A 22,065-nucleotide genomic window follows, 5' to 3' on the forward strand; every position below is an offset into this window, starting at 1 on the left:
TGCATATATGTGCCAGGGTCCTTTATATTCAATAACTTCAATCTTTACTTTTGAATTTCCTTAAGGCTGACTTGCCTTCCTGTCATTGATTGGATTTTCCAGGTAGTCAACAGTGAGATTGAATTAGGGTCTTCTGAAATTGGCACTGATGGAAGGGAAAGGGGGTGAGACATCATTTTCAGGGGAAGTCAAACTGTCCAACAGGGAGCTGTGGAGCAGAAATGGTCCTTCGGAGCCCCACATGAGGCCCAAAGACTTACCTTTGCACCTGCATCATTCAGTTACTGACTCCGGGCCACCTCCAGGTGCACCTCGCATGGCCTTGGGATCGTAGAGCTTCTGCAGCTGAGGCAGACCCTGAGGGGGCTGGCAGCATTGCCAGCACCTGGAGCAACAAGTCTTATTAGTAAGAAAGAGTAAATAAGTCTTCTAATTGTTTCACAGAAATCATAATTGTAGTCAGGTTAGTGTTTCAGCATTAGAAGTTTTAAAAAACTGAGTTAAAGTTTCCACTCTTATCTGTGAAGTTAGTATGTTGGGGAGAATTGAAGAAAAAGGAAGGATCACTGGATTAGCTTTCATTACAGAAGTGGCAAAATTGAAGCTAAAACAAGGACTTGGAAATTAAATAAATTATTTTGTTGAATTAAAAAATATATTCTCTTTCTGGGGTAAAATGGAACAGATGTATTTCTTCTTATCCCTTCCATTAAGTACAGTTTTAAAGACTCGACATTATATATAAAACAGATTTAAGGAGATTCTAAAAGGCAGAGAGGAGGAGGTGGACCTTGGGGCCTGAGGAGCAACACTCATTCTGTGAAGCCTGTATTATTCTGATAGAAAAACCCAACAGGGACCATACAAAGAAAATTAAAGACCAAAGTGCCTCATGAACATAGACACAAACATCCTTATCAACATGTTAGCAAATAGAATTCAGCAATGTGTAAAAAGACTCGTGCATACAACATGACCGAATGGGTTTTACTTCAGGGATACAAGGCTGGTTCAGTAGGTGAAAGGAACTCTTCTCAAACTACTTGAAACTTACCTCTTTTAGGAAGGAATTCTACCTTGAAATTTTTGTAGAGAGATTCATTTTGAAGTAGAGTGGAGTTGTATTTCTATGCTTGAGTTATCAAGTCCTTTTTTAAACACACGTTAAAAAATAAAACCTCTATTCTGACCATGACTTATCCAGCTTTGGAAAACTGTGCCTACCAGTGATGCTTAATAACTTACAGATGAGCAGCAAAATGTCTCGATTTTTAACCTGTGCGTTGTTGATGCTTTAAACGCTTTTTCAAAGCTATACCTCCAACCTATTGGCTGTATTTATTTCCGTGTAAGGTATATCATAAATATATAACTAGTGGGACGTGCATCATTGGAAGGTAGCAGGATACCCTCTGTCTTTCTGTACCTGGGCAGCTGAATATTTGCTAACTAACCTTACGGGTACAGAGGTCGCTGTTGCTGCCCGTTCATCATTCACAAACTCTGTTAGTGCATCGGCAGTCCCTTCCCTTCTCCTGATCTGTGACGGCATCTGAAGAAGCTATATAACCTCCAGTAACCCCTCCTACATATTTATTACATTCTCATATACTCAGATGTTCTATTTTTAAAGGAGGATATTAAAAAATTGTTAGTTTTGTTTTTTTTTTTTTTTTGGTAGAAGTAGACCTTATAATAAGCCTTTATCCATGTGGAGTCCTTGATATAACTTCATGAACCTTGTGATTCGCATGCATCATGGTTTGGTTAATATCGATTTGGAACAGGGTTTCTCAGCAGTGGCACTTGTGACATTTGAGGCCAGATGATTCCTTGTGGGGGCTGTCCTATGCACTGTAGGATGTGTAGCAGCCTCTTCCCAGTATATTGCCATTACCCCCTCACCCCCTAGTTGTGACAACTGAGGACAACATGACCTACTGAAGCAGAAAAGGACAGGGTGCTTTACATCTAAACTCAGTATCTGAGGCATTAATAGGGATAGTTGAATACCTAAATACTTACAGATAAAGTCGCATGATGTCTGGAATTTGCTTCAAAAAACCCCTGTGCGTGTGTGTATGTGCGCTTGTATACACGTGTGAGGAGGGAGGGTGGTGGTACGTGAAGGGTGTGGGACGGGGTTTGAGGGGGTGAGGGTGTAGACGAAACAAGATTGAATGATAATGTCGTTGTTGAGGTTGGTTGATGAGTATGTTGTGGGGAAGAGGGGGTTTTACTCCTCTCTTATATGTGTTTGAAGTTTTAGGTCATAGTTTATATTTTTTATTTTTTTAAATTTATTTTTTCACTGAAACAGTTTAGAATAGGTGGAATGTACTAAAGTTTAATCTTTTGACAAAATGTCTTTGGAGCTTTTTTGAGTTTGAAGTCCCTAATCAGATGTTTATTAGAATTTAGCTGGAATGTCTGTGAGATTCCAGAAAGCTGTCATAATAAGATAAAGTCAGGAACAAAAAGTCTTTCTGGGCTCTGACCATCTTTACCCCTCTCAGAACTGTTTGCGGCAAATGAGAATCGTGGGTCACTTAAATTCTAAAACACAACTTAGCAGTGAGTGTGTCAAGTGGTTTTCTTTTCCCTCAAAGCGAACCAAAGCATAATGTTGTGGATTTTAATAATCGAATCATCAGGTAAAATTGCCCATTGATTTGGTTTAAGCTTTAATTGTTTTTAAATTTTTCTCTGGTGCTATTTCATGCATGACTTCAGAAGTTTTATTTGATCAAATAAAATTTATGGGAATACATGGAAAATCTCAGGAAACAAACTGAGGGTTGCTGGAGTGGTGGGGGGTAGGAGAGATGGGGTGACTGGGTATGTGCTATGGTGAGCCCTGTGAATTAAGACTGTTGAATGAATCACAGGCCTGTACCTCTGAAACAAATAACACATTATATGTTTAAAAAAAAAAAAAGAAGATAGCAGGAAGGGGAAAATGAAGGGGGGGAAATCGGAGGGGGAGACGAACCAAGAGAGACTATGGACTCTGAGAAACAAACTGAGGGTTCTAGAGGGGAGGGGAGTGGGAGATGGGTTAGCCTGGTGATGGGTATTAAAGAGGGCACGTCCTGCATGGAGCAGTGGGTGTTATACGCAAACAATGAATCATGGAACACTACATCAAAAACTAATGATGTAATGTATGGTGATTAACATAACATAATAAAAAAAATTAAGGTACCTGATTAGGGGATATTAATGTTAATTGTTTTGTATATCATGGCTGTTGAATTTATTTTATGGGGAAATAAGTAACTAAGCACGTCCTGTCGATAGAATACTGTGTGGTGATTTTTCAGTGTGCATGAATGTGGTGTAGCCATTAAGAAGAATTAGGTGGTAGGTGGGTCTCTACTGGTGTGGAAAAACTGTTCAGGTATATCATTACTTGAAAAAAACAAACTTACGGAGCACTGTGATCTGATTTGCATAAAGAAAAGAAAAGCTAGGGGAAATGGGGCACCCTGTGAATATTGTATGTGTGCACGTGCGTGCGCATATTCATGCTTACAGAGACAAATTTTCTGAGAAGATACTCAACAGAGTTATTGGTGGTGACCTCTGGACACACGTGACTGTGTATGTATGGGGTATGACTTGGGAGACGTAGGTTTCACCTTACCTTTCAGTTCTTCTTGAACTTGCTGACATAGTGGAGATTTTTAAAATTAAAAGTTTAAAGATGATAGATTATAGAATTATAATGTATCATATAAAATTTTTTTTTTTTAGCCACACATTTCTCAGGTTTGCAGGATGTACCTTTATAAGAGTGGAAATACGGTCTCAGAGTAAATTAAAACTTTCACAAATCAAAAAGAAAAAGACAATTCATTAGAGAAAATGGACAAAGGGAAGGAACAGTTCAGAGACAAAGTTCAGATGTCCCGTAAGCCTGTGTAGAGCTGTTTATCTGCATGGGGAATTAGGAATATGTTCATGAAAAGAACAGTGAGGTACGGTTCTACACCCATCGTATTGACACACTTAAAAGTCTAATAATGCCAAATGCAGTTGAGGATGTGGGGGGGGTGCAGTAAGGGAGATTTCTACACTGGGGTGAAGATAAGTAATCAGTACACATTTAGAGAAAATTGGCTATGTCTGGTAAAGTGGGAAATGCTTGTAGCTAGCATTTCAACTTCTAAGTATATGCCCTGGAGAGACTCTTGTACATTTGTACCACTATATTCATTGCAACATCATAAAAACAAAATTGGAAGTAACCTATGTTTTCCTGGTTGGGGTTTGCATACATAAATTCTGGTTTATTCAGACAAGCGAATGCCGTAGCAATTGAGAGGAAAACACCCATCATTGAATGAGAAGTAATCAAGTTGCAGAAGGATAGATACAATTACAACATTCATGTAAACTTTCAAAATGCAAAACGGTTCTCTTGTTTTAGGCACATACATGTGTGATCAAAGCATATGAAAGAAAGAACATAGTGTATACTACACACTATTCATTTTATCAGGAGGGAGGCAGGGAAATGCAAGTAAATACAATTGACTTGTATTTTATTTCTTAAAATAAAAAGAACAGAAGTAGAGATGGCAAAATGTTAACGTTTATATTATCTAAATGGTAGGTTGGACCGTGGTCCTTAAATGCACGTGTGCTTTTTTTCTGTTTTTGTTTTTTGTTTTTTTTAACTATAGCAGTATTTTTTAATATAAAATGTTTTCAAGTGTACTATTCCCATTGTCCACTTCCTCCGCGTGCTTGACTTGTTGAAAGACATATCAGGATGTATTCCTTTTCTAGGACAGGAAATATAATAAACATGTTCCTTTTCCAGGACAGGAAGTATAATAAACATTTTCCTTTTCTAGGACGGAAAGTATAATAAACACATTAAGCAGTTGTTTGCATAATATATTTTACATAAAGTGTCCTCTGATTAAAAAACATCTTTGTTTTTCCTTTTCAGACAGCATGTTTTCGTGAAGAAAGGGATGTATTAGTGAATGGAGATAATAAATGGATTACAACTCTGCATTATGCTTTCCAGGATGACAATAACTTAGTAAGAATCATTTTTCTATGTTTTTATATTCTTATTAAATTTTTATTGGCAGAATTTAGCATTATTCTCTTTTAAGCATTATGTAAATGTAGTTGTGATTTAGAAAACCACTGAATTTCACAGTATATAAATTGTGTTTTTATTACGTCTCCCCTGCCCTGGGTAATTTGATAGCTTTCCACTGGAATTTTTTGTGCTTTTTAATAACCAAGTCCAAACTGAATCCAAGCATTTAAATTCTGTAAGAGGTGCTCAGGATTTTTCTTTTCATGATTTTCCCAATATATTTTATTAGTAATAGTCTATTACTATTTGGAATTTTACGTATTTTTCAAAGTGGCTGTGTGCTGCTTGAAGTAGAGAGCCACATGTTTTTTTTTTTTGAGAGCCACATTTAAAATCGAGGCTGCATCTGATTTTATATGGACATCACGAACCACGTGATAGAAGAAGTGGGGAATGAGGTCAGAGGAAAATCAAAATATGAGAAGCACTGCTAATTGAAGATTGAAGGGATAAACAAGGGAACAGGAAGTGAAGGTGGAACCTGCCACTTCTGGGTTGGAGGCTCTTCATCTTCGGGCCTGAGTTTTCATTTTATGGTTTTTAGCATACGTGCTGTGGACCAAACACAACACTGTGTACTGGGTTATAAAATTAATAAGATCGGGTCACCTGGGTGGCTCAGTCTGTTAAGCGTCTGCCTTCGGCTCAGGTTGTGATCCCAGGGTCCTGGGATCGAGTCCTGCATTGGGCTCCCTGCTCGGCAGGGAGCCTGCTTCTCCCTCTCCCTCTGCTACTGCCCGCTTCCACTCATGCTTTCTCTCTCTCAAATAAATAAAATCTTTAAAAAAATTAATGAGGGGCGCCTGGGTGGCTCAGATGGTTGGGCGTCTGCCTTTGGCTCTGGTCATGATCCCGGGGTCCTGGGATTGAGTCCCGCATCGGGCTCCCTGCTCCTTGGGAGCCTGCTTCTCCCTCTGCTTCTCTCTGTCTCTCATGAATAAATAAATAAAATCTTTTTTTTAAAAGGTTTTATTTATTTATTTGACAGAGAGAGACACAGTGAGAGAGGGAACACAAGCAGGGGGAGTGGGAGAGGGAGAAGCAGGCCTCCCACCGAGCAGGGAGCGCGATGCGGGGCTTGATCCCAGGACCCTGGGACCACGACCTGAGCCGAAGGCAGAGGCTTAATGACTGAGCCACCCAGGCGCCCCATAAATAAAATCTTTAAAAAAAAATTAATGAGATTTCTTATTCATGTGATAGATGTTTATTGAATATGTGCCATATGCAGGGCACTGTTCTCTAGATTCTGGAGATTCAGTAGTGAGAAAGACAAAGGATCTCTCTTACTGTTCCAGACAATAAGTCCAAAATCAAGTAGATAATATTTTCAGATTATTTCAGATGAAGAAAGTATAACATTTATTCAAAGGCATGAAGTCAATGAGGACTCTTCTAAGACAAATATAAATTAGCAAACCAAGAAGGGAGAAGAGGCAGAGAGGGCTTGGTAAGCCAAAGTGTGGAGATTGAAGCTTGTTATGTTCGCACTGATGGAGGGTGGAATAAGGGGCTTGGAGATGGGGGCGGAGAGATGAAAGAGTCACATCATATAGCACCTTACATGGTATGGTAAAGAAATTAGACTTTCACAGCCATGGCTCTCAAACAATGGGGTTTTTGGGTCATGGAACTCTTGTGTATTTTTCAGAATGACTTTATATCTGCAAGCCCAGACAGTAAGGCATACAGAAATGGAATGGCCCTGACTGGTCTCTTAACTTCTTCCTTCTGCCTCCCCTCGGGATCACTCAGGTGTCCCTCACAGAGCAAAGTGTGAAAACGGCTGTTTTAGGACCGTGCAGAGTCTGTAGGGGACAAGAGGGGTGCTTGAGGGATGAGAGGAAGCCAGCGCGATCACAGCAGTGAAAGGGAGGGAGTACAGAACGGCACTTCCAGACTGTAGAGCACGCTGAGGAGCTAGGACCAGTTCTGAGTTTAGAAGGGCTTCAAATTCAAGGAGGAGTGTGGATGATTCTTAGTTTTCCAGCATCTGACTTGGGGGGTTCAGTGCTTAGTGGTTGATGAATTGAGTTGGGAAATATATTTGGGAAGGGAAAATTTAGAACAGGGGCAAGGTGATGGGTTTAATTTAGTATGTGTTGGGTTTGAATTGTCGTGTGATCCACGGAGTGGGTTAGGTATCTAAGTCCGGTGCTCCTGAGGGTAAACAGCACCGTATAGCTTATGGAGTCCTTCTCTTATAGATCAGTTTTTGGCAAATTACTGCCTGCAGCACAAATTCGGCTCACCACCTATTTTTGCACAACCCACAAGCTAAGAGTTTTTAAATATTTGAAAAAAAATCAAAAGAATATTTTGTGACATGTGTAATATAAAATTCAGACTTCAGTGTCCATAAAGTTCTGTTGGAACAAAGCCATGCCTTTTGATTTGTTCATTTTCAGTGGCTGCTTTTGCACGATGATGACAGAGTCAGCCTCATGCGACAGCAGCTGGTCTCATGACCCGGGGGAACACCGCACGCGCATGTTACTCTTGATGCTGTGCATTGCTGTTTAGTGGCCTACAAATTTCAGTGACAGTTACAACTTGATAGCATTTCTGATGCCATATGTATTGCGATCCTGTGACACTTTATTATTCTTGTCATTAGTAGTGCACGCGTGGACTTCCCATAGGCCGGCTCTGCAGGCACAGCGCAGTGGGGGTTATATTGTTAACAAGTTAGAGGCCAGCCTGGTGTGACTGTGCCGCCACACCACGGCGGGCCTGCTGGACCAGCCGGCGTCCATAAGGCCACGCCGAGTCCTCCTCACAGCCTTCCCAGCTCCCAAGAAGGCAGCAGTCAGGAAAGTCAAAAATACAAAACAGTATCTTATCACAGCAGACCTTCTTCACAAAAATACAAAATGAGCCGTAGTGAGCTCCTGAGTGACTCATTGTTAGGCAGGCAGGAAGGCCATTTACTAGCACTGCGTGAATTAAATCACAGTTGCTGCATCCAAAGGAATGTGTTCACAGAAAATAAACTTGTCTCACACTATTAGCCTTTTGGTGAGGACGGTTGCTTCAAGAATGGGGGACGTTGGGAACATCATCGGTTGATTTTAAAACCAGGAAATGATTTTGAGTGGTTGCTTTTGGCTCTTGAGATGAAAGAGGTCCTGCTCTTTTGTTGTGACTTGAGGAGTTGTGCTGAGTTTGTGGTCCTGAGGAATCAGTCTTTACTGATAGCTTGTGTGGAATAATAGCCAATCGTATTTTCAGAGAAGTTGAGGAAACCCTAAGTTGCTACAACCTGCATTGGAATTTGCTAGTATGTATTGCAAGTGAGAGTGGTAAAAATAGGTGTGGAGTAGGAAGAGGCTTAGTCGGACAGATGTACAAATTACGTAAAAATATTAGGTGCCCAGAGCCTGTGGATATGCATCGTCTTATTAATGAGCAGGCAGTTTGCAGCAAACACTTGAATCTTTCATTTGTTACTGAACCAGGAATATCACTGGTGAACTTCATTCAGTCTTAATGGAAATGACTGTTGCCATATCCGTGAATTTTTGTCAGAAAAAGCTGAATATCCTCACTTGCTCTACATTCAGCCATTCAGTGCTTTTGCAGTGTCAAGATTTTGTTACAGAGGGCCGAGATTGAAACATTTCTGAACAAAAAACCTCACCCTCAACCATTTATATAAAATATTGAATAGCTTTGAAATTAGCTTTTCCTGTAGACTTTCTATGTTTTAAAAATAAATTTTACCTAAAATTATAAGACAAAACAGCACTTACATGCAAAACTTAACACTCCGGCGAAGTCATTTTGATAGCGTATATTGTTGGAATCACAAGTAATGTCAAGCTGCTTTATCTGATTCTCATGCCGTCAAAAGTAAAAAAGAAGTGAGATTTCTATTTCCACACGGATTTGCAACAGAGACACCATCTGAGCTCAAACTACAGTTAGCAGTTTTTGGGATTTGATGCAAGTGCTAAGGAGATGTCCGTAGTTCAAAACCCGGTTACTGGCAATCACGACTTTCCACCTAACCTTTAGTTAGAAGTGATTAATCTGCAGTGTATCGACATGCTTGAACACAAATATCAGGAGAAAAATCCAGTAGCATTCTATAGACACATTCCATGTGAGTAATATGCTCAATCAAAATTATATGCTCACGAATTGATACCAGTAGCCGTTTTTGTGAAGACATTTTCACAGATGAAATACATAAACTCCCAGTATAGATCAGCACTTACAGAGGAACATTAGCCGGACTCTGATGATGGGGAACACTGACGTCACACCCCAATTAAGCAAATGGTCATCCCTTGCCCACAAAAAGAATTACACTTTTCTGTTAGTACACCTGTATTATAAAACTCGCACTCAATTATTTTATTTTGACTTTTGCCAGTAAAAATGTGTGGAAATTTGTTTTCTATCTTATTATCTATCTTGCTTTTTCTTCTTGGCCGGCCAAGCCTGAAGTGTTTACTATCTGGCCCTTTACAGGAAAAATTGGCCAGCTCCTCTTGTAGATAACAATGAATACTAGTAGTAAACAAGAATAACTGATGGGTGCTTGTACAGGGAGAAAAGTTTGCCTAAAGAAGCCAGACCTAGAGGACCCAACAAGGAGGAAACTAATGGAAACGGTCAGAGCAAGAAAGAGAGTCCAGGTTCTGCACCACTGAAGTGAATGAAAGGGGAGTCGTCGAGGAGGAGGGACACGGTTTCTCAGTCATGTTAGACAGATTAGAGTGGTTTTAAAAAAAAAAAAAAAGATAAACTGGAAATATTGTGCCCACCCACAAATCCTATTTTTCAGCTTTAGTGGAATACCTCCATTCTTGGACATTGTACTCCTTTTTGCCTTTATTTCTGTTCTCCCTGGTACCTTTCATGCCAGTGCCTGTTCCTCTCCCTCTTGTCCTGTTGAAGTCCAGCTAATACTCCAAAATTGTCTCAAAGTCTGCATTTTAAAAGTCTTCTCCAGAATTCCCAGTTTGAATTAACGTTTCTCATTGCATTTCAGCTCTACATTTTTTTAGTACTGACGTGAGATGAGTAACGTACGTATATGTACATCTCTGATTTTGGGGATACAGCTTACGAAGATTAAATAAATGATATGAACCCTGCTATCTTTAGCTAAAATGTACTTACAGGGGTGTGTAACTTAGCAGTCATGGAGTTTGTCTGATTTCAGGCAGAATCAGGGGTTCAAACAGTGTCATTACATTACTTGTCTTTATATCCCTTACATGCTTAGCTAAAATGTACTTACAGGGGTGTGTAACTTAGCAGTCATGGAGTTTGTCTGATTTCAGGCAGAATCAGGGGTTCAAACGGTGTCATTACATTACTTGTCTTTATATCCCTTACATGCTTACAGATAGTGTGTTTCAGACTTCAGATCGTGACCCATTGGTGGATTGTAAACTCAATTTAGTGGGTTACAACCAGCATTTAAAAAGTTAAGTAAAATAGAAAATGACAGAGTTCAAGCAGTAAGAGAGATTATTGCTTCATGACATTTCTTTTATAATATGTATTGAGTCATCATATAAATCGTATTATTGTGGGTTTTGGTCAGAATTGTTTAAAAAGTCATAATGTAGAGCTTTGCACATGCTAGTTGCTCTGTTAAATTGAGTGGAAGGATATTTGACTTGGATTTACAATACATATATGAGATTTTTGGGATGAATTTGTCAATGCAAATATACTCTACATAGGTTTGTCAGCAAAATTTGTAAGAGTAAATTAAACGTAAACACGTACTTGGTTAGCAAACTTATAGCAGTTTATTGTGATGGATTTACAAAAGCTTTTAGGTGATAAGAACTTAAATCCACTCTGACAGTGTTTTTTGTTGTAGGTAGGCGTAACACTGTAGAGTTACGGATTGCTTAAAAATCTGTATTTTGTTATAAACATAGAAATGTATCGATACAGGGTGCTTGGGTAGCTCAGGTAGCTCAGTCGTTAAGCGACTGCCTTCAGCTCAGGTCATGATCCTGGAGTCCCAGGATCAAGTCCCGCATCGGGCTCCCTGCTTAGCAGGGAGTCTGCTTCTCACTCTGACCCTCCCCCCTCTCTGCTCTCTCTCATTCTCTCTCTCAAATAAATAAAATCTTTTTTTTTAAAAAAAGGAAATGTATAGATACAGAAATTGTGTCCAAATACGAAATTTTGTATAGCAAAATTTTGCCTAGTTTTCATTGACAGCCTGACATACCGTTCTTTCTCCTCTGAATTTAGTCTTACCTGTTCTCTTTGCATTTGACATTAGAATTAACATTTTTTTCCCAGAGGCATTTCTCTGTGAGAAATAGTCTGTATATACTAGTCATTGATTATATTAGAATAAATGTTATAGTATAACTGGAGGAGGGCTGAAATACTCCTGTGGTCAAATCTCTAAATTGCCAGTTTTTCTTAGTTTAGGGCAAGCTTATGGTATGTTAGTCTCAAGAATAGAAATCCTAAATTATCTTGGTTATCATCAAAGATTTGCTTTCGCATATTTATAAAATATTAGAAAATAAAATCAGAAATGTTGGCAAATCTAGTTTTAGATTCCAAAAAGGAAATTTTATTATACAGTAATTTTCCAAAATAACTGTTAACCCTCATAGCCCTGAAGTAGCCAAATAAGTAATGTGGTCTGTGGTATAGGATTCAAGAGGCTGTGATGAATAATTGCACTTTCATTTATAACCTCAAATATCTCTGCAGCCACTTATGAAAAAATATATAGTCATAGCATACGTGCATTTTATTGCTTGAGATGAAGTGGTGTAATTTAACAAATGATCTTAAAATGTGATTAGAATATTTTTTTCCTTAGGAAAACCTCATTAAACACAAACCTGCTTAGTGGCATCGACACTGTCACATAAAATTCTTATCACTTAGATATCATTTAGAATATTATGAATAGTGAAATTTGTCTCTTCTTCATATTTTCTTGTCCTCTATTTCCAGTTTAGTTATTTTATGCTGGAGGGAAAAAAAAGCCAGGGAAATATTTAAAACAAAAATTTTACTTCTTTTTTTTTTTTTTAAAGATTTTATTTATTTGAGAGAGAGAGAATGAGAGATAGCACGAGAGGGAAGAGGGTCAGAGGGAGAAGCAGACTCCCTGCTGAGCAGGGAGCCCGATGTGGGACTCGATCCTGGGACTCCAGGATCATGACCTGAGCCGAAGGCAGTCGCTTAACCAACTGAGCCACCCAGGCGCCCCAAAAATTTTACTTCTTAAATTAGCATTTGTAAACTGTTTAGAGGATGAAAGACATTTGTTTGTTTATTTTTTATTTATTTTTTGAAAGACATTTAAATGTTAGATTGTAGTTGGTCATATGAACCCCAGATTCTCTACTGGAATCCAGTTCGTACTAAAGATTGAAATTGTTAGGAGAAAGCAAGGAGGGATGAATACAGAGTGGGCTCTAAGGATTAACTGTTAATGTCTTTGATAGCAGAATGACTAAAAGACCTCCTGTTCTCCCTAAGAAGACTTCTAAAAGCATATCTGTTCTAGGAGATGTTCTTTCTCTGCAACACAGTTCATGTACTGTATGCTTTCAGATGTTGTTGCATTGTTTCTTTGGAATGTAGTTTCTTACAAAGCACAAACTTTGAAATATGTTTTTTTTTTTTTTGAAGAAATTTGGAGTTGGAAATCTTACGGTGTGTTCTATCCATACCTAGAGGTCTGTTTATTTTGGAGGGATAAATATTGCTAAAGACTCAGTCTGTATCTTTAATTTCTTTTTTATTTTTCTGGGGTTCTGTACATACTCGTTATGTCATGGATGTAGTCAGTTTTTTTACTGAAAAAACTCTTTGAGTAAAAAGGAACTGATACAAGGATCAAGAACCCTGAGTTCTGGTTTTCCCACTATCTAGGGTATGTTTGGGCAAATCGTTTGACTTCTTACGCCCTTGATTACAGCCATAAAGCAGGCATAGCAGCTATGATCCCTACCTGCATGTAGGGACCTTGTATAAATACCCCTGTACCCTCATTCTGTAACTCCTACTTCATGGAGAAAATGAAACCTCTGGTTACTCATGCATGAACTTTTCACTTTCCATGCTCTGGTCTCAGCATTCCCTTTCATTCTTCCCCTATATGTGTACAAATTTATTCATATTTGCACCTGTTCTCATCTTTTCTCTCGGTGTGCGTAAGGTATTTGCCTTTGACTTTCGTTCCATCGCCTTTGGGCCTTGGCAGAATTTTACTCTGCTGGTCAGCTTCATTGTGACTGGCTCCTTCCCCATCTACAATACGGAGGTCTGGATGTGTAAAAACAAAGTATGTGTTACTCTGCAGCTGGCTGTTGTCCTAAAAGATGGGCATATTTATTTAATTACTCCTTTTGATGACTGTACAATATTCCACAGAATGGACATGTTGGATGGATGCATTTAATAGTTTCCTTTTGGACTCGTTTCTATTCATACTGTTTCTGATCTGTTGCAGTTATCAAAGTGCTGTGCAATAAGCATACTTGCCCACATGCCCTACACTATATTCCTAAACGTGGAAATACTAGGTCCAGGGGTATATGCCTGTCAAATTTCAGTAGATACTGTGAAGTTACTTTGCCGAGCAGGTGCAGTAAGTCATCATGCCCAAGAACGCAGTGTTGTTTCAACTCACTGTTCCCAGAATAGGAATGGTCTCTTTGCTAATCTGGTTGGTATAGAATGGCATCTTATTGTTGCTTTGGTTTTGATCATGTATTAATTTAGCTAATTGTGTTTTCTCTTAGCTGAATTAACTGTTAATAGCTTCAGCCTAGTTTGTTGGATTCCTTGCCCTCTTCTTAACACTTGGTGGGAGCTCTTTATGTTAGGATAATTATCTCCTTGACATATCTTACAAACATTACCTCTAGGTCTCTATTTTTCTTAAACTCATTTAAAGGCATCTTATATTGGGCACTATTTTAAAGGTAGTTTATGAGTAGGAGGTTGTTGTACCAGGTATTACATTTTACTGATTAATCGCTGAGAGCAACTGTGGCAGAATAGAGCACCCAAGAGCAGATCTAAGGGTGTTTCACATCTTAAATTATGATAAGGGAGAATTTCAGTTGAATTAGGGGAAAGAATGGATATTTTATTACTTGTTTTAGATAATCAACTCTCCACGAATAAGAGAATAGTTTTCACACCTTGTACAAAAATAAATTTTAGATGAATGAATTAATGAATTAATGAACCTGATTCAGAGGTTAGGGTCTTTTAGAGCTTACAGCAGCACCCCCTGCTTATTTCTGTCACAGTATTTATGTTACACTGAACTTGTCCATTGATTTGTGTTTTCTTTTCCATTAGGTTGTAAATTCCATTAAGGCAGGAGCGACCTCTTACTCATTGTAGCACCTTGTTGTCTAGTGTAATGTTAGGGCATAGTGGATACTCTGTATCTGTGGAATTGTGAATGAGTTTCTTTGTTCCTCACTTGTTCTGTATTCTGTCTTCCATTCCCAAGAAAGTTTTGTACAGAATAAAATAAAATATAGCAAGCTCTTTACCCTTAAACCTGTAACAGTAATATAGTCAAGACAGGCCAGGGACCTAGGTTAGGATTAGGGTAGTGGGTAGGGTAGAAGTGGAAGGACTCCACAGACATTTAGTAGGAAGTAGACCCAACACGACCTTGGTGATCTAGTTGAATGTTGTTCTGAACAAAGGAGAAAATAGAAGACTGACTCGCAGCTCTTGGAGATACTCGCTGGAATGTGTTACAGAGAAAAAGAGCCTTTTTCCCATGTGGGGTTTTTATTGGTCTGCCATTTCTGATGCATCTTGTCTCCCTAACACCAAAATCCGATTATAAGTGTAGTTCATTTTCAACTCATTGCTTTTCTTTTGAGAATTTTCTTTTGTGTTTTCTGCTCATTGCTCCCTCCAGTTGCTGAATTCTGTCCTAGTAACAGCTAATTTCCTCTGAGGGCAAGGTAAGGAAAGCATATGAGCAAGCTGCCAGTTTAGCAGGCAGCCAGAAAGGAAAACAGAATAATTATGTATTCATAATTTTTTATGCTATCTCAAGGAGGTTTGTTTACCAGAGAAGAGGTTCAGTGAGGCACGTGGAGAGGCGGGAAGGTGAGGGATCTTGGGGCTCGGGGTTTGTTAAGGGGAAGCACATAGCAGATTATGGATGAAAGTAGGTGAGAGACAATGACACAAGGAGCCTCAGTTTTGAATGTTGCAACAATGTTGAGACGACTGTTCTTTAGCAGTTTCCTGGTAGATGGTTATACTCAGCCTGTGGGAGCCTGGTGTGGCAGGTACAGCTATTGCACACATCAAAGACAGGAAAGCCTTTGATGGAGGAGGCTTTCGTCTTTTTATCCTCTGGGTTTTTTCTCCATGTTCAGTACCAAAAAATCCTGATTGACATGTAGGGACTGTTGAAGGGGTGAATTACATTTTATGACTTTCTATGTGTAAATATTCTACTTCCGTTTCAATAGCAGACTTTTTTTATTTGCAAAGTTTTTGTGTTTGCTGTTCTGCTCTGAGTACTTCTTTAAGGCAGTAGCTGTGGATTTCTCCACAACCATTGCCACTTCTAGTGACTTGTTTATGCTAACACTATTTCATTACATTAAATTAGTTTGCTCTAATCTTCAAGATGGAGTCTGTTAAACATTAGGCCTAGTAAATAGAGCAAGGAAACCATAGACCAGGATTTGAAAGAGATTGTTCCTTTCATTTTCAAGGATTTAACAGTAAAATTAGTTTCTTTTATTTAATGGAAACTACCCATGCTTATAATTTTAATATATAGTAATCAGAATGTGAATTTTCTCAAGACTCTAAATCTTAAATGTCAAATTGGTGAGATCACTGAAGTAATATCTTCATTTGGTAATAAAATCATTTTAACTTCAAGGTGTTATAAGTGACATTTAAATATCTTCTGTTTACTGTCCTTGATGGTGAGTGCTGTATTCTGAAGAAGGTCATTATTGTAGAGCTATAGATGAGGAAGTTCAGAGATTAAATAATTTTTTAAGCCACTTAAAACCCAGAGTCAGAATTTGAATACAAGTATCCCTGACTACAAAGGCCATCTTTCCACTGAGTCTTGTTTTCACTAACCTTAAAAGAACATGTATAGGGAGGAGGAGCAAGATGGCGGAGGAGTAGATCTAAATTTCGACTGGTCCCAGGAATTCAGCTGGATAGGGATCAAACCATTCTGAAAACCTACGAACTCAACAGGAGATAGAAGAAAAGAATAGCAGCAACTCTGTGAACAGAAAAGCGACCACTTTCTGGAAGCAGGGACCCAACAAGCAGCAGATCCGGGGAGACTCCCTTTTCTCCCCCGGGAGGAGCGGCATGGGAGTGCACTGCAGGAATCTGCTGGGTTTGGAGACTCCACACCGGCTCGTGTGCCAGAGATAGAAACACTCAGTCACAGTCCAGGTGAGCATGGAGTGCGGCCGGAGACCGAGGAGACAGGAGTGATGGACTGCTTTTTGCTGGGGGCACACTGAGGAGTGTGAGTTCTCGGCTTCTCCAGGGCGGAGATTGGGAGGCCGCCATTTTCACTCTCGTCCTCCAAAGCTGTACAGAAAGCTTGCAGGGAACAAAAGCTCCCAAGAGCAAACCTGAGCAGATGACTTAGCCCGGACCCGGCAAGGGCGGGGCAATTCTGCCTCCCGCAAAGACATTCGAGAACCAATGCAACAGGCCCCTCCCTCTGAAGATCAGCAAGAACAGCCAGCCAAGACCAAGTTTACCGATCAATGAGAACAACAGAACTCCAGCGCTAGGGGAATACAGCACATAGAATTCATGGCTTTTTTTCTTCCAATTCTTTAGTCTTTCAAAGTTAATATTTTTTAATTTTCTTTTTTTAATTTTCTATTTTTTTTAATTTTTCTTTTTCCCTTTTTCAACCAACATCTTATCAATCCCTTTTTTAAAAATCTTTTTTTTTTCATTTTTAGAGTCATATTCTATCCTTTCATTGTAGTTATCCTTATTTTTGGTGTGTGTGTGTGTGTGTGTGTGTGTGTGTGTGTGTCTGTATATATATGTTCTCTCTTTAAAATTTTGGGTAACATTTTCTTCTAACAGACCAAAATATACCCTAAATCTCTAGTGTATGGTGTTGTTCTAGTCTCCTGCCATATTAATTCCTATAATTTTCATCTTTACAATCATATTCTATCCCTTCATCATATTTACACTTATTTTTGTACATATATAAGTTTTTCTTTCTTTAAAATTTTGGGAGGCAGTTTCTTCTAACAGACCCAAATACGCCCAAAATCTAGTATGTGGCACTGATCTATTCACCAGCCTGATCATATTTGATCATATTCTTTTTTCTTTTTTTCCTTTTTCTTTGTTTCCCTTTCTTTTCCCCCGGTTTCAGGTCTCTTCTGATTTGTTTAGTGTATGTTTTTCTGGGGTCATTGTTACCCTGTTAGCATTTTGTTCTCTCATTCATCTATTCTCCTCTGGACAAAATGATAAGATGGAAAAACTCACCTCAAAAAAAAAAAAAAAAAAAAAGAACAAGAGGCAGTAATGACTGCCAGGGACCTAATCAATGCGGACATTAGTAAGATGTCGGAACTAGAGTTCAGAATGACGATTATAAAGATACTAGCTGGGCTAGAAAAAAGGATGGAAGATAATAGAGAAACCCTTTCTGGAGAAATAAAAGAACTAAAACCTAACCAAGTCAAAATCAAAAAGGCTGTTAATGGGGTGCAATAAAAAATGGAGGCTCTGACTGCTAGGATAAATGAGGCAGGAGATCAGTGATATAGAAGACCAAATGATGGAGACTAAAGAAGCTGAGGAAAAGAGAGATAAACAACTACTGGATCAGGAGGGCAGAATTCGAGAAATAAGTGATACCATAAGACAAAACAATATTAGAATAATTGGGATCCCAGAAGAAGAAGAAAGAGAGAGAGGGGTAGAAGGTATATTGGAGCAAATTATAGCAGAGAACTTCCCTAATTTGGGGATGGAAACAGGCATCAAAATCCAGGAGTCACAGAGAACCCCCCTCAAAATCAATAAAAATAGGTCAACACCCCAACATCTAATAGTAAAAGTTACGAGTCTCAGAGACAAAGAGAAAATCCTGAAAGCAGCTCGGGACAAGAGGTCTGTAACCTACCATGGTAGAAATATTAGATTGGCAACAGACCTATCCACAGAGACCTGGCAGGACAGAAAGGACTGGCATGATATATTTAGAGTACTAAATGAGAAAAATATGCCACCAAGAATACTATATCCAGCTAGGCTGTCATTGAAAATAGAAGGAGAGATAAAAAGCTTCCAGGACAAACAAAAACTAAAGGAATTTGCAAACACGAAACCAGTCCTACAAGAAATATTGAAAGGGGTCCTCTAAGCAAAGAGAGAGCCTAAGAGTAACATAGACCAGAAAGGAACAGAGACAATATACAGTAACAGTCACCTTATAGGCAATACAATGGCACTAAATTCCTATCTTTCAAATAGTTACCCTGAATGTAAATGGGCTAAATGCCCCAATCAAAAGACACGGGCTATCAGATTGGATAAAAAAATAACCCCATCGATACGCTGTCCGCAGGGGACTCATTTTAGACCAAAAGGCACCTCCAAATTGAAAGGGGTTGAAAAACGATTTACCATGCTAATGGACACCAAAAGAAAGATGGGGTGGCAATCCTTATATCAGACAAATTAGATTTTAAACCAAAGACTCTAATAAGAGATGAGGAAGGACACTATATCCTACTTAAAGGGCCTATCCAACAAGAAGATCTAACAATTGTAAATATCTATGCCCCTAACATGGGAGTAGCCAATTATATAAGCCAATTAATAACAAAAGCAAAGAAACACATCAACAACAACACAGTAATAGTGGGGGACTTTAACACCCCCCTCACTGAAATGGAAAGATCATCTAAGCAAAACATCAACAAGGAAATAAAGACTTTAAGTGACACACTGGACCAAATGCACTTCACAGACATATTCAGAACATTCCATGCCAAAGCAACAGAATACACATTCTTCTCTAGTGCCCATGGAACATTCTCCAGAATAGATCACATCCTAGGTCACAAATCAGGTCTCAACCAGTACCAAAAGATTGGGATTATTCCCTGCATATTTTCAGACCACAATGGTTTGAAACTAGAACTCAATCACAAGAGGAAAGTCGGAAAGAACTCAAATACATGGAGGCTAAAGAATATCCTACTAAAGAATGAATGGGTCAACTAGGAAATTAAAGAAGAATTAAAAAAATTCAGGGAAACCGATGAAAATGAAAACACAACTGTTCAGAATCTTTGGGATGCAGCAAAGGCAGTCCTAAGAGGAAAGTATATAGCAATACAAGCCTTTCGCAAGAAACAAGAAAGGTCTCAAGTACACAGCCTAACCCTACACCTAAAGGAGCTGGAGAAAGAACAGCAAATAAAGCCTAAACCCAGCAGGAGAAGAGAAATAATAAAGATCAGAGCAGAAATCAATGAAATAGACACTAAAAGAACAGAACACATCAATGAAACAAGGAGTTGGTTCTTTGAAAGAATTTATAAGATTGAGAGCCCCTGGGCAGACTTATCAAAAAGAAAAGAGAAAGAACCCAAATAAATAAAATCATGAATGAAAGAGGAGAGATCACAACCAACACCAAAGACATACAAACAATTATAAGAACATATTATGAGCAACTATATGCCAGCAAATTAGATAACCTGGAAGAAATGGATGCATTCCTAGAGATGTATAAACTACTAAAACAACCACTGAACCCGGAAGAAATAGAAAACCTGAACAGACCCATAACCACTAAGGAAATTGAAGCAGTCATCAAAAATCTCCCAACAAACAAGAGCCCAGGGCCAGATGGCTTCCCAGGGGAATTCTACCAAACATTTAAAGAAGAATTAATACCTATTCTTCTGAAACTATTCCAAGAAATAGAAATGGAAGGAAAACTTCCAAACTCATTTTATGAGGCCAGCATTACCTTGATCCCAAAACCAAAGACCCCATCAAACTGGAGAATTACAGACCAATATCCTGATGAACCTGTATGCAAAAATTCTCACCAAAATACTAGCCAGTAGGATCCAACTGTACATTAAAAGGATTATTCACCACGACCAAGTGGGATATATCCCTGGGCTGCCAAGGTTGGTTCAACATCCACAAATCAATCAATGTGATACAATACATTAATAAAAGAAAGAACAAGAACCATATGATCTTCTCAATAGATGCAGAAAAAGCATTTGAGAAAGTTACAGCATCCTTTCTTGATGAAAATTCTTCAGAGTATAGGGATAGAGGGTACATACCTCAATATCATAAAAGCCATCTATGAAAAACCCATAGCGAGTATCAATCTTAATGGGGAAAAACTGAGAGCTTTCCCCCTAAGGTCAGGAACACGGCAGCAACATCCATTATCACCACTGCTATTCAACATACTACTAGAAGTCCTAGCCACAGCAATCAGACAACAAAAAGAAATCAAAGGCATCCGAATTGGCAAAGAAGAAGTCAAACTCTCACTCTTTGCAGATGATATGATACTTTATGCGGAAAACCCAAAAGACTCTACCCCAAAACTGCTAGAACTCATACAGGAATTCAGTAAAGTGGCAGGATATAAAATCAATGCACAGAAATCAGTTGCATTGATATACACCAACAACAAGACAGAAGAAAGAGAAATTAAGGAATCGATCCCATTTACAATTGCACCCAAAACCATAAGATACCTAGGAATAAATCTAACCAAAGAGGCAAAGGATCTGTCCTCAGAAAACTATAAAATACTCATAAAAGAAATTGAGGAAGACACAAAGAAATGGAAAAACGTTCCATGCTCATGGATTGGAAGAACAAATATTGTGAAGATGTCAATGCTACCTAGAGCAAGCTACACATTCAATGCAGTCTCCATCAAAATACCTTCCAGTTTTTTCAAAGAAATGGAACAAATAATCCTAAAATTTGTATGGAACCAGAAAAGACCTCGAATAGCCATCGGAATGTTGAAAAAGAAAAGCAAAGCTGGCGGCATCACAATTCCAGACTTCCAGCTCTATTACAAAGCTGTCATCATCAAGACAGTATGGTACTGGCACAAAAACAGACCCATAGATCAATGGAACAGAATAGAGAGCCCAGAAATGGACCCTCAACTCTATGGTCAACTCATCTTTGGCAAAGCAGGAAAGGATGTCCAATGGAAAAAAGACAGTCTCTTCAACAAATGGCGTTGGGAAAATTGGACAGCCACATGCAGAAGAATGAAACTGGACCATTTCCTTACACCACACACAAAAATAAACTCAAAATGTTTGAAAGATCTAAATGTGAGACAGGAGTCCATCAAAATCCTAAAGGAGAAGATAGGCAGCAACCTCTTTGACCTCAACTGCAGCAACTTCTTCCTAGAAACATCGCCAAAGGCAAGGGAAGCAAGGGCAAAAATGAACTATTGGGACTTCATCAACATAAAAAGCTTTTGCACAGCAAAGGAAACAGCAAAACAAAAAGACAACCGACAGAATGGGAGAAGATATTTGCAAATGACATATCAGATAAAGGGCTAATATCCAAAAATCTATAAAGAACTTATCAAACTCAACCCCCAAAGAACAAATAATCCAATCAAGAAATGGGTAGAAGACATGAACTGACCTTTTTCCAAAGAAGACCTCCAAATGGCCAACAGACACATGAAAAAGTGTTCAGCATCGCCCGGCATTAGGGAAATCCGAATCAAAACCTCAGTGAGATACCACCTCACACCAGTCAGAATGGCTAAAATTAACAAGTCAGGAAATGACAGATACTGGCCAGGATGTGGAGAAAGGGGAGCCCTCCTACACTGTTGTTGGGAATGCAATCTGGTGCAGCCACTCTGGAAAGCAGTATGACAGTTCCTCAAAATG

General features: G+C 38.9%; 1 protein-coding gene across 4 annotated transcripts in view; it reads left to right on the plus strand.

Annotated features, from left to right (window-relative positions):
* CDC42BPA (CDC42 binding protein kinase alpha) overlaps window positions 1–22,065 on the plus strand; it is a 350,267-nt gene that overhangs the window by 108,612 nt on the left and 219,590 nt on the right. For all 4 annotated transcript variants that reach the window (XM_028111910.2, XM_028111911.2, XM_028111912.2 and 1 more), the window contains exon 4: window positions 4,961–5,056. In XM_028111910.2, the coding sequence (XP_027967711.1) occupies window positions 4,961–5,056 (96 nt within the window). The remainder of the gene's footprint in view (window positions 1–4,960; window positions 5,057–22,065) is intronic.

The sequence above is a fragment of the Eumetopias jubatus genome, unplaced genomic scaffold (genome assembly GCF_037043125.1).
Source record: "Eumetopias jubatus isolate StellerSeaLion01/CBP00866 unplaced genomic scaffold, mEumJub1_p1.0 scaffold_12, whole genome shotgun sequence".
Taxonomy (NCBI): Eukaryota; Metazoa; Chordata; class Mammalia; order Carnivora; family Otariidae; genus Eumetopias; species Eumetopias jubatus.